This window comes from Scyliorhinus canicula, chromosome 11 (assembly GCF_902713615.1).
Source record: "Scyliorhinus canicula chromosome 11, sScyCan1.1, whole genome shotgun sequence".
In the NCBI taxonomy this organism is placed as follows: domain Eukaryota; kingdom Metazoa; phylum Chordata; class Chondrichthyes; order Carcharhiniformes; family Scyliorhinidae; genus Scyliorhinus; species Scyliorhinus canicula.
In genome coordinates, this window is record NC_052156.1 from 22,586,339 (window position 1) to 22,598,817 (window position 12,479).

At 41.8% G+C, this 12,479-nt stretch overlaps 1 protein-coding gene across 2 annotated transcripts in view; it reads right to left on the minus strand.

Moving 5' to 3' along the window:
• Positions 1-2,396: 2,396 nt before the first annotated feature.
• The window catches only part of si:dkey-32e6.3, a 63,392-nt gene continuing 53,309 nt past the window's right edge, over positions 2,397-12,479 (minus strand). The window contains exons 6-7 of one of the 2 annotated variants that reach the window (XM_038812522.1): positions 7,071-7,215; positions 2,397-4,657 (exon numbers count right to left, since the gene is read on the minus strand). In XM_038812522.1, coding sequence (XP_038668450.1) covers positions 4,614-4,657; positions 7,071-7,215 — 189 coding nt within the window. In that variant the 3' untranslated portion in view covers positions 2,397-4,613. The remainder of the gene's footprint in view (positions 4,658-7,070; positions 7,216-12,479) is intronic. The other variant, XM_038812523.1, reaches the window with a different exon arrangement.

Consider the following 12,479-nt stretch of genomic DNA (forward strand, 5'->3'; position numbering starts at 1 on the left):
GCACAACTAAAATCGGTGGAACTATTAAATTTAAGAATGCTCATGAAATTCAAATGATGTAAGTGCTGATATCACAGAGGGATGTGGGCTGGAGGAGATTACAGAGAGAGGGAGATGTGAAGCCATAGAGAACTTTGAAAATAAGTGGGGAATTTTAAAAATAGGCTTTGCTTAACTGGGAGCCAATGTAGATCAGCAGGGATGATGAATGAACAAGGACATGGTGCAACTAAAGATACAGGCAACAGAGTTATACATCACCCCAGGTTTACAGAGGTCAGAATGTAATAGGGTAGCCAGGAGTTCATTAGAATAGACAAGTCTAAACACAACAAAGAATACACGTTTCAGCAGCAGCTGAGCTGCCACAGGGGTGGAAACAATGGCCTGAATAATGGTGCAGGTATGTGGCAGGAAGCTGCTCTTCTAAAGTTGTGAGCTGTCTAGTTCAGTTACCAGGGATGGAATCGTTGGTAAGGAAAGGAATTTGTAATATGCTTCAGTCTCCCCAATATTTAATTGGAAGAAATTTCTGCTCATGCAATATTGGATGTCAGACATGAGTCTGATCATTTTTAATAACAGTAGATGACATGTATAGGATGGGAATAGACGGATCCAGGAAGTGCAGAAGGCTTTAGACAAGCATCATGATCGGTGCAGCGTTGGAGGGCCAAAGAGCCTGTTCCTGTGCTGTTCTTTGTGGATGAGTCAAGAGGTGTTGTGGTGAGGTAGAGCATCAGCATACATATAAAAGCTGGTGTTGTATTTTTGGTTGATGTCATGTGGATGAGAAGTAGGAAGCCAAGAATAGATCCTTTTGGAAAATCAGAGACAGCAGTGCAGGAATAGGAAGAAAAGCAATCGCAGGTGATCCTCTGGCTACGATTAGACAGATAAAAAATAGAATCAGGCGTTTGCAGTCCAATGTTCCCTCTAAACTACACAGACTTCACACAAGTTAGCCCTTTTATGTTAGTGTGTGTGTGTGTAGCTGTGCAAAAAACTTAACGATCCCACACACTTAAACAAATAAAGTGTCCATTACAAAAGAAAATTAGAGGGAGTGTGGTTGCAGTTGCATCCAGCTGGCTGACAATGGAGAAGTTTTGATGGAGGATGGTTTGTATAACCTTGTCAAAGACTGCACACAAGGCCAGAATCACCAGGAGGAATATGATGAATGGTATCAGGCTAATGGGCCTTAAGTTCTGTTTCTCTTTTTTCCTTTCCCGAGTAGTAGTGTTACATTCCAATCCATTGGGACCATTCAGAACTTAAGGCGCCTTGTTGCCACATTAGGTCCAATGTTGAGCCACTCTCACCTTAATGCTCTTTGGCACCCAGGGAGATCTGGATTTGTAAATTCTATCCTTTCTCTTTGTGGAAGCATATTTGCACTGAAACCTTTTGAGCTCCTCCTTGAATGCCTCCCACTGTTGTAACTTTGATTTACCTCAAAATAGCTGTTTCCAATCCAATTTTGCCAAATCAAATCACAGCCAATGCTGACCTTTTCCCAACTTCAAACATTGATACTTCGTCTATCTTTAAACTTTTCTAAATCTAACTAAATTATGATCATAACCACTAGAATGCTCTCGCATTGATACCCCTTTCACCTGCCCAGATTTAATCTCTAAGGCTAAGTCCAGAACTGTCCATTCTCTTGTTGAGCTTGTTGGCTAAGGAAGTTCTCCTGAATATATTTTAAGAATTCTTAATTCTGCATCCTATGTACCTTTTATGCTGAATTTATCCTGAATACCCGCTACTGTTATTGCCCTTTTGTTTCTGCACTTTTGAACAATTTGCCTAAAATACACATTTGCTTTTCTCTTTCCCTTTGAATGTTTGGGGTCTATAGCAGACTCCCAACAGTGATTGCCCCTTTTTTATCCTCAGTTCAACACAAGCGGTTGCAAATGGGAATATGCAAATATCCTTCTTGCATATCATTTGTCCTCACAGCTGTAACTGTTTGACCAACATTGCAACCCTTCTCCAATTCTGCCCCCCTCTTTATTCTATCTGAAAACCCTGTAACCAGGAATGTTGAGCTGCTATTCCTGCCCTTTTTAAAGCCACATATCAGTAATAACTACATTGTACAGTCAAATGTCTTTCTGTGCCCACAGTTCATCTGCCTCATTCACTAGACTCCTGGCATTTAAATATTTACCATTACTAATTGAACAGTACCTTTGTTTTCCGTGTTCTAGCTGTTGCTTTGTTAACCTTCCATACTCACTGCGCTCTTGTCCAGCACTTTACTACTGGAAGGTTACTCTACCAAGCCAAGACTGGGTGACAAATGCTTACCTTGGACACTTTTGGTGCAAGCAAAACCATTGGTCTATATTTTTACAATACACAAGGAAATAAAAACGTAAAAGTACTAGGTGTGGTATCACTTTAATCAGTTAAAGATGTAAAGATTGTGACAGGTGGTCAGAAATTGTCTGCTAGATACAGTACTTGAGTTACAGATATAAAGAAATGTTGATGATGACACCTCAATTACTCATTGTGTATGTAACATTTGGACTTCTTTGTGGAAACTATGATAATGAATGGGTTTGAATAAGAATTGCATCTCGACTGATAGTCATAAACAAAACTATGATTGTACAAGAGATTTATTATTGGTCCTATAATGCCGGTTGTGACTGCCAGTCACCATTACATGGTTACCAAGGAATACATCTAGTCCAAGTATGGACTGGGTGGAGTATGGTTAACAAACTTTATCAGCAGCTTCAATAATTACTTTTGGTTTAGAGGTTAAAAAGGGTAGACAAAGCACCTATAGAACATCTTTCCCAGGGATGCAATGTTATTGTTACTCCAGGTAATGTTGAGCCACTGTGTCAATTACATTTTCCTTATGTTCACAAAAGACAAGAGGGTAAGTACAGTGTACAGCAGCATTGAAGTGCTGGAATCAGATTTTGATGTTTGTCACCCAGTATGGGTGCACGAGGCAATAACTGTTCAGGTTCTGCAAGATTCTCAAACACATGACACTCAAAAACAGTGGGTGATGGATGATATTTTACAGAGGGGCTCAATAATGGACTTGAAGGGCAGCACGGTGGCCTAGTGGTTAGCACAGCTGCCTCATGGCGCTGAGGTCCCAGGTTCGATCCCGGCTCTGGATCACTGTTCGTGTGGAGTTTGCACATTCTCCCCGTGTCTGCGTGGGTTTCGCCCCCACAACCCAAAAATGTGCAGATAGGTGGATTGGCCACGCTAAATTGCCCCTTAATTGGAAAAAATAATTGGGTAATCTAAATTTTAAAAAATAAAATAAAATAATGAACTTGAGGCTCAGATCACACATCGGGTGGTGTACTCAAATGTGAGATATGAAATTGTGCTGTGATTGATAAAACAATGCCTCAGGGACTGTGATAATCTTTGTGGCGATTGGGCTCAATTAGCACTTAAACAAGAATGGGATGGGTTTCTTGAATGCACTGCCAGAAGATACTGGAAGGCAGAGAGAGAACATTTTTGTTTCAGTACACTTTCACCAGAGAAGGCCCATTATGGATTGGATGGGAGATGGAGCTGTTGTTAGAAAGTCAATATTATTTCAAAATTAATTCATCAGTTGAAAGGGTTAAAATTGTAAATGAGACGGGTGTGATTAAGCACATGGGTAATAAATTAATCAAAACGTGATAACTCAAATGCCTCCTGTGTGGTTGTGTGCGCCTTGTATTTTACCAAATTGGGAAAATATGGTAAATCAGGAAGTGTACCAAATAAATGAAAAATTACCCAACTGGACAGTCACCCGATGAACAATTGCAAAAATGGTGTCTGGGAAGTAAAATCTTTATTTGTTTTGACAATTCGCCAGCATCCATAATGCAGAAGTTACCCAGTAAATGTACACACTACTGGGGCATTTGGGATTCATATTCAGGTACGATTGTTTGAGGACCAAACTGGATACAATTTAGTGCATAGAGCAAGTAGAGGGTGAAACTCTGGAGTATCTTAATCCTCCACTATATTTAATAAAAAGGATAAATGGAAAGTGAGTTTAGATTTAGACATGGAGGTAGCCGAGCATGTGAAGCAATAACACTAGGAGATCACAATCACATAGATTTACTTTTGCAGACAAATCACCTTCACAGCTGTGTGATATGCAGATGATCTCCTTATTACATATACTGCAAAAAGAAAGCACCTCAAAAACCATGTTTTATCATGGTGTAAGTGTGGCTGTGTCTGCTTACATTAGTGAATAGCTGTTTATATCTTCCAATCAATTTGGATTGAGGAACCATCAAATTTTTTGATTTCTGGTTGTAAAACATACCATCGAAATACAGGTGGGAGCTGCCCTTCAACCTATCGAACAAGTCGAGGGTAAACCTCTTAAGGAGTATCTAAACAACTGCAGCATTTGAATATCCTGAACAGCTACCTCTAAAAGACATTTGGTAAGTATGCAACTATGAGTCTGAAAGAGGCATATGAGTTTTAGGAGCTCGTGACTTATAGCAAAATATGAATCATGCAGGAGAAACGCCTTGGGCTATGTTGTCGTCTCAGACTTCTCGTTGCCTAGATGGTAGTGACTGTAGCATTGTTGGTTAGTAATTGATGGTTTTGAAAGTTGGTGAGGTTTTTAAAATTCCTAATGAAAAATTAAAAATAGTGGAGTTATTGATCTGGAAGTAAGGAATCCGAAAAAGATTTCTTCATTTTCAAGGACATGACTAAGATAATTCAGTTGTTATAAATATATATGTGCGATGAAGATTAACATTTATGGTTCTTTTAACACTCCCATTATATTTTAGAGTTTGATTTGTCAGTGTACAATTTAATTAAAACTAAGAATTTTACACAACCCTCTGGATGTGTTTGAGGCAGGGGGCATATAAAATAGGACGGGTGGCTAACCCACCACCTTCCCCCATATTGAGTGGGTGGGTAGGCCTATTGAGGTCTTTATATGACTAAATAATGGGCAGTTAAGGACTGCCTCGGCTACCAAAACACATGGACATAAACAGGTTCAGAAAGCGCGCAATCGAGGGGTCATCCAGCCCGACTGTCCGCCCCTCTACCATGGCTATATTTGCGGCCAGATACCCCTAGAGAGGGAGCACACTATCTGCCAGCAGCGTAGAGGCCTTCTGTGCCTGATGGACACCACAACGACTGGATGTTTTATTGACCCTTTAATCATGTTTTGATTTGATGTTAAACTTCTTTTGTGATTTGTTTTTGTTCCCTTAAGGGGCTGCTCTTTACATTTTTCCATCAGTTTGTTTAATTTAGTTTTAATCAAAATAGTATAACACATGGAGGATGGAAGACAGAGGAAAGTGGCCAGCCGCGTTTTTACCATCTGAGGAGAAAGGGCAGGAAGGAGAGGGTGCCATGTGTGCATCAGGGGCACCACCTCAACATGGTACCCCTTTGTGCCACCACCTGCTTCCAAAGCTCAACCCACCACCTTTGCCTCCCCAGGATCTATGATCATCCCTCATCCAAAAACCCTGAGATTCACCTTTGAGTCCAGTCACCATGGTCTTCTTCTTGGGATTGAGTGTAGCCCTAGCAGCGCTTACTGCTGAGTTCTGGCACGGCTGGGATTATTCAGCTGCCAGCTAATCAAATTGGCAAGGCAGAAGTCCCAATCTCACCTGAAGGCCGCTGCAGCATATTATCACTGTGGGGCTGCCTTTTTTAAAGTTAGTCACAAACATGTTTGGGGGGAGGGGGGGGCAGGGACAGGGACCAATATACCAGCACTTCTGTAAATATCAGCCTAATGGTTCAGGTGTTTGCTGAAATAACAGGTCGTTTGAGATGTGTCTCTTGATTTGTTTTCATGACAATATTGAAAAACAGTTAATCAAGGCAGTTTTGAGATGAAGAGTGGAACAATGGAAGAGCAGGATGAAAACAAGTTGGCATCTATTGAGTTGAAGGAATATATATTTTCTTGTACACAACAGCGCTTCTCATAATTAATTATCAATGAGAATTATCATGAGAAACAGGATATAAAGACACTCAATAACTCAACTCTATCCAAGACAATGCAGCCTGTTTGATAGGCATCCCATCCATCTCCTTTAACATTAAAAGTAAGTAGTCACCATAGTCCCAGACGACGATAGGCTGCTTTCCCCTTTTGAGGGAGAGAGCTGACTGGTGCTGATTTAACCTGAGGATCGCCACACCTCAGGTGAGGGGCAACGTTGAATAACCTCATGAATAACCTCAGCCAGTATGGAAACTAAACTGTTGGTCTCGTTCTGTATCACGAACCAGCTGTCCAGCCAAATGAGCTAAACTGACCCCTTTAACATTCCCTCAATCATTAGAGTAATGGCAGCAATATGTACGATCTATAAGATGCCACATAGTAACTTGCCATGGCTCCTTAGACACCACCTTCAAAACCCATGACCTCTCCTACCCGGAAGAACCACAGCAGCAGACACATATCCACGCTTGGAAATATATCAATGTTCCATCGATATTGCTGGGTCTAAATCCTGGAACTCTCCCTAATTGCACTGTGGATGTACATACAGAGTGCAGCAATTCAAGAAGTTAATGGCGGCCAGTGACGCTCACATCCCATGAATGAATTTTTAAAATCCAGAAGCTTTTCTTGACAAATGGAAGAGGGCCTCAGTATTGGATAGGAACGATGACAATGTGGGGGAAAAACACTTAGTGTATGGTATATTCCTCTGTATGACACTTGCTTAAAGATATTGTGTTTAACTGGACTTGGTTTAATGCAAATAAACAAGAGTCACTGCAAACTATCTTCTGGTGTCACAAACCTATTACAATTTTCACAATAACCATAAATAATTAGATGCTTTTTCAGAATAATGTATCATTATGATCATAATATTTCATTATAACTCAACCAATTTATCGCAAACTTCACTTTTGTCCTAAATATAATTAACTAACTTATATAATTTTATTATCCAGTTTCATTTTCAAACACATGCCCTGAGTTTTTTCAGCTATCTGAGGCTGATATCTTCAGTGTGAAAGTGCAGTGTAGTTACTGTAATTCTCTTCACATTGCTGAACACACTTTATGAAGTAATTGCGGTCATGGATGGCTCCAAGAAGGTCTGTCTGAACTAGACAAATATCATACAGCTCGGAGGTTGAGGCAATCCTGGTTCCAGCACCATCCTCCACAAATACCTGATTTTTTGCAAACAAAAAAGGAAAATCACTGATTTGAAAATTATGCTATACCGGAAGTATTTTTCAATAAATTATCAATGTTAATGTGTGGTACAGTATTTTATTCATAATTGTGAAATCCTCAAACATTAACGCATGTCAGTAGTGTGGCATGACATGTGTGTAAAAATTCTTTACACCTGGATCATTGATGAGACATTTTCTTCACTATACAGAAACATTATTCCAGGTAGAGATTTCAGTGAGAATGCTGGTACACAGCAAACTGTCAAGTAAGCTATTTGTGGTGCAACAATCCTGTTGGCAGTGACTGATCGTACAACATCAATATAAAACCCAGCAGACACAGTATTTAGTCAATTTCAGTAATTCACACCTTTCAGGCTGAGCAAATGAAATTCTTACATGGAGTTTTTGCAATTAATTTGCACCAGAATATCTTGCTGCTTATCTGTGAATGACAATAAATATGAAACAATAAATTACCATTAGGCAGTCACTCCACTCATTGTTAAGAACAGTGGCCAATCATTCCACGTCTTCATGTGAGACGAGTATTAGATGCAGCATTTATTGGATAACTCTCGTGGCATGGGTTACTTTTGAAGCATTTGATTCTGAGTAAGTGAAAGATTTTAAAGTTTACATAAATTCTGACAAAGCAAAATACTGTGGATGTTGGCAATCTGAAATAGAGACAGCATGGTGATTCTGACCTCTAGTGATTGTGTGGAATTTGCACGTAATCCCCGTGTCTGCGTGGGTTTCCTCCGGGTGCTCTGGCTTCCACCCACAGTCCAAAGATGTGCAGGTCAGATGGATTGGTCTTGCTAAATTGTCCCTTAGGGTGGTGTTGCAAGAATAGGGCAGGGGATTGGGCCTAGGTGTGGTGGTCTTTCGAAGGGTCAGTGCAGGGTTAATGGGACAAATGGCCTCCTTTTGCACTGTAAGGATTCTATAAATCAATGAAAATGCTGGAAATGTTAATGCTTCAGAACAATGACCTTTCATCGGATCAGGAAAATAAGAACATAAGAACATAAGAACTAGGAGCAGGAGTAGGCCATCTGGCCCCTCGAGCCTGCTCCGCCATTCAATTAGATCATGGCTGATCTTTTGTGGACTCAGCTCCACTTTCCAGCCCGAACACCATAACCCTTAATCCCTTTATTCTTCAAAAAACTATCTATCTTTACCTTAAAAACATGTAATGAAGGAGCCTCAACTGCTTCACTGGGCAAGGAATTCCATAGATTCACAACCCTTTGGGTGAAGAAGTTCCTCCTAAACTCAGTCCTAAATCTACTTCCCCTTATTTTGAGGCTATGCCCCCTAGTTCTGCTGTCACCCGCCAGTGGAAACAACCTGCCCGCATCTATCCTATCTATTCCCTTCATAATTTTAAATGTTTCTATAAGATCCCCCCTCATCCTTCTAAATTCCAACGAGTACAGTCCCAGTCTACTCAACCTCTCCTCATAATCCAACCCCTTCAGCTCTGGGATTAACCTAGTGAATCTCCTCTGCACACCCTCCAGCGCCAGTATGTCCTTTCTCAAGTAAGGAGACCAAAACTGAACACAATACTCCAGGTGTGGCCGCACTAACACCTTATACAATTGCAACATAACCTCCCTAGTCTTAAACTCCATCCCTCTAGCAATGAAGGACAAAATTCCATTTGCCTTCTTAATCACCTGTTGCACTTGTAAACCAACCTTCTGTGACTCATGCACTAGCACACCCAAGTCTCTCTGAACAGCGGCATGCTTTAATATTTTATCGTTTAAATAATAATCCCGTTTGCTGTTATTCCTACCAAAATGGATAACCTCACATTTGTCAACATTGTATTCCATCTGCCAGACCCGAGCCCATTCACTTAACCTATCCAAATCCCTCTGCAGACTTCCAGTATCCTCTGCACTTTTCGCTTTACCACTCATCTTAGTGTCATCTGCAAACTTGGACACATTGCCCTTGGTCCCCAACTCCAAATCATCAATGTAAATTGTGAACAATTGTGGGCCCAACACGGATCCCTGAGGAACACCACTAGCTACTGATTGCCAACCAGAGAAACACCCATTTATCCCAACTCTTTGCTTTCTATTAATTAACCAATCCTCTATCCATGCTACTACTTTACCCTTAATGCCATGCATCTTTATCTTATGCAGCAACCTTTTGTGTGGCACCTTGTCAAAGGCTTTCTGGAAATCCAGATATACCACATCCATCGGCTCCCTGTTATCTACTGCACTGGTAATGTCCTCAAAAATTTCCACTAAATTAGTTAGGCATGACCTGCCTTTTACGAACCCATGCTGCGTCTGCCCAATGGGACAATTTCTATCCAGATGCCTCGCAATTTCTTCCTTGATGATAGATTCCAGCATCTTCCCTATTACCGAAGTGTTAGAGATTTAATAGATTTTGAGCAAGAGGTGGGTGGGACACAGATAAATAGAAGGCCTGTGGAGGGTAGGATTCAGGAGAGATTAAATGACAGAGGTAAGAGGTCTTATGGGGCCCAAAGGGAATGGTGGTGAGATAAGAAATGAAACAAAAGAATATTAAACAGTAAACAGTGTGCCACTGTCTGAAAACAAAAGTAAGAGAAAACCGAAACATGCAAATAGGAATCAAAAGGTGGGGTCAGAGTTCACGATCTGAAATTGTTGGACTCAATGTTGTGTCCAGTGTGTAAAATGCCTCACTGAAAATTGAGGTGCTGTTCTTCAAGCTTACATAGAACTTCACAGGAACAGTGCAGCAGGCCAAGGACAAAAATGTCAGTAAGAGAGCACGGTGGGGAATTAAAATGACAGGTCACCAGAAATTTGGCTTCATACTTGTGATCTAAACGGAGATGTTCGACAAAGCGGTCACCCAATCTGTGTTTGGTCTCCCTTGTGTAGAGGAGACCACAAATTGTGCCTTGAAAGAATTATTGAAAGTGTGTTTTTATTCAGCTCATTGACAATCAGCCATCAATGTCCAAAATCAGAAATGATTTTCCTGTTCACCAAGAGAATGGCTGGGTTAGAGGAGGTTATAGGAAGGGTTGCAAATCCTCTAGGATTGACCTGGACTATCCATGAATTGAAGAAGGGCTAAACAGCTGGCTTGTAATGCAGAACAAGGCCAACAGCGCGGGTTCAATTCCCGTACCGGCCTCCCCGAACAGGCGTTGGAATGTGGCGACTAAGGGCTTTTCACAGTAACTTCATTGAAGCCTACTTGTGACAATAAGTGATTATTATTATTATTATTAAGATCAATCTTCAGGACACTGCTGTGTGCAATCCTGGATGTTGAGTGTCTCATTAGAGGAAACGGTTATGAATAAACAAGCTCAGACTAGATTAAGGATTGGAACGCTTACCCTCCCTTTCTTTCAATAGAATAGTGATCAAATCAAAGATTAATTAATACTCTGTTAATGAATGCCTCAAAAAATGGAACGGTAATAGCTTTAAGCATAGACAGATGGTCAATCTTTTATTTGAATTCATATTGAATTGCCCTTGAGAAGGTGGTGGTGCGCCACCTTCTTGAACTGCTGCAGTCCACGTGTTGTAGGAACACCCCCAGTGCTATCAGAGAAGGACTTCCAGGATTTTGACCCAGTGTCAGTGCAGGAAGGGCACTATAGTTCCAAGTCAGCATGGGTGTGTGTGTTGGAAAGGAAATTGCAGGCGGTGGTGTTCCCATGCACCTGCTGCCCTTGTCCTTCTGGATAGAGGTTGCGGGTTTGTAATGTGCTGTCACAGGAGCCTTGGTGAGTTGATGCAATGCATCTTGTAGATGGTACGCACTGCTGCCACTATGTGTCGGTGATGGAGGGAGAGAATGTTGGAGGTATGGAGGGGGTGCCAATCAAACAGGCTGCCTTCTTCTGAATGGTGTAGAGCTACTGGAGTGTTGATGGATCTGCACTGACCTAGCCAAGTGGGGAATATTCCATCACACTCCTGACTTGAAGATGGTGGACAGGCTTTGGGGAGTCAGGAGGTCAGTTACATGCCACAGAATTCCTTGCCTCTGCCCTACACTTGTAGCCACAGTATTTATATGGTTGGTCCAGTTCAATTTCTAGTGAATGATAACCCCCCAGGATGTTGATTGGGGGAGGGGGGGGGGCTTCAACAATGGTGATGCCATTGAATGTAATGGGGAGATGGTTTGATTCTCTCTTGTTGAAGATGGCAATTGCCTAGTACTTGTGTGGCGCGAATGTTACTGACTACTTATCAGCACAAGCCTGAATGTTATCCGGGTCTTGCTGCATTTGGACATAGATCGCTTTGGTATCTGAGGAGTTACGAATAGTACTGAACGTTGTGCAATCATTAATGGCACCCCTACTTTGGACCTTATGATGGAGGAAAGGTCATTGATGAAGCAGCTGAACCTGGTTAGGCCGGGGACACTACCCTGAAGAACACCTGCAATGGTATCCTGGGACTGAGATGATTGATCACCAACAGTCATAATGATCAAACTTGTGCAAGTGTGACTCCAACAAGTGGAGAGTTTTCTCTCGATTCCAATTGACTCCAGTTTTGCTGGAGCTTCTTGCTGCCATACCCGGCCAAATGCAGCCTTGATGTAAAGGGCAGTCACTCTCACCTCTAGAGTTCACCCCTTTATTTGAAATAAGCGAGTACGGAGGTCAGGAGTCAAGTGGCCCTGGTGGAACCAAAATTGAGGGTCAGTGTAGCCACCTAAGATGGACACTGGGCTAACAAAATGGAGAACTGCTAAGACTGCAGGGAAAAAGCAGTTTAGCCAAGACAAGCAGTCTGCAAAGACTGATTAGCATTCTGCACGTAGCAAAACTAGTTTCTGGCCAGGTGGGAGATCTCAACCAAAGGTGTTAATAGCAAAACGCTTTGCATATTAATGAGGCAATCCAGATCTGGGCACACACAATAGCAACATTTGGTTTTGAATAGATACTTTAAGTGGAGGCCCAGACAAAACGGCACCAGAAGTATCCATCACAAAAGACCCTAGAGACCGCCCCACACATCGAGAAGGGACCCTCAGATTGGGGGATTTGTGAGACATCGATTGGGAATTGATCCAATCAATGCATGACAGGCAAAGCCCGCCCCGAAAAGGCACGGACATTGGGGGCCACTATAAAGATAGACCCCACACATGGTCCTGTCTGTTCTTGCTCCGGCCTGGTCTGCTGTTGTTTTTATGCTCCGGCTTGGACTGCTGTTTTGACTTCGACCCAGATCTGCTGT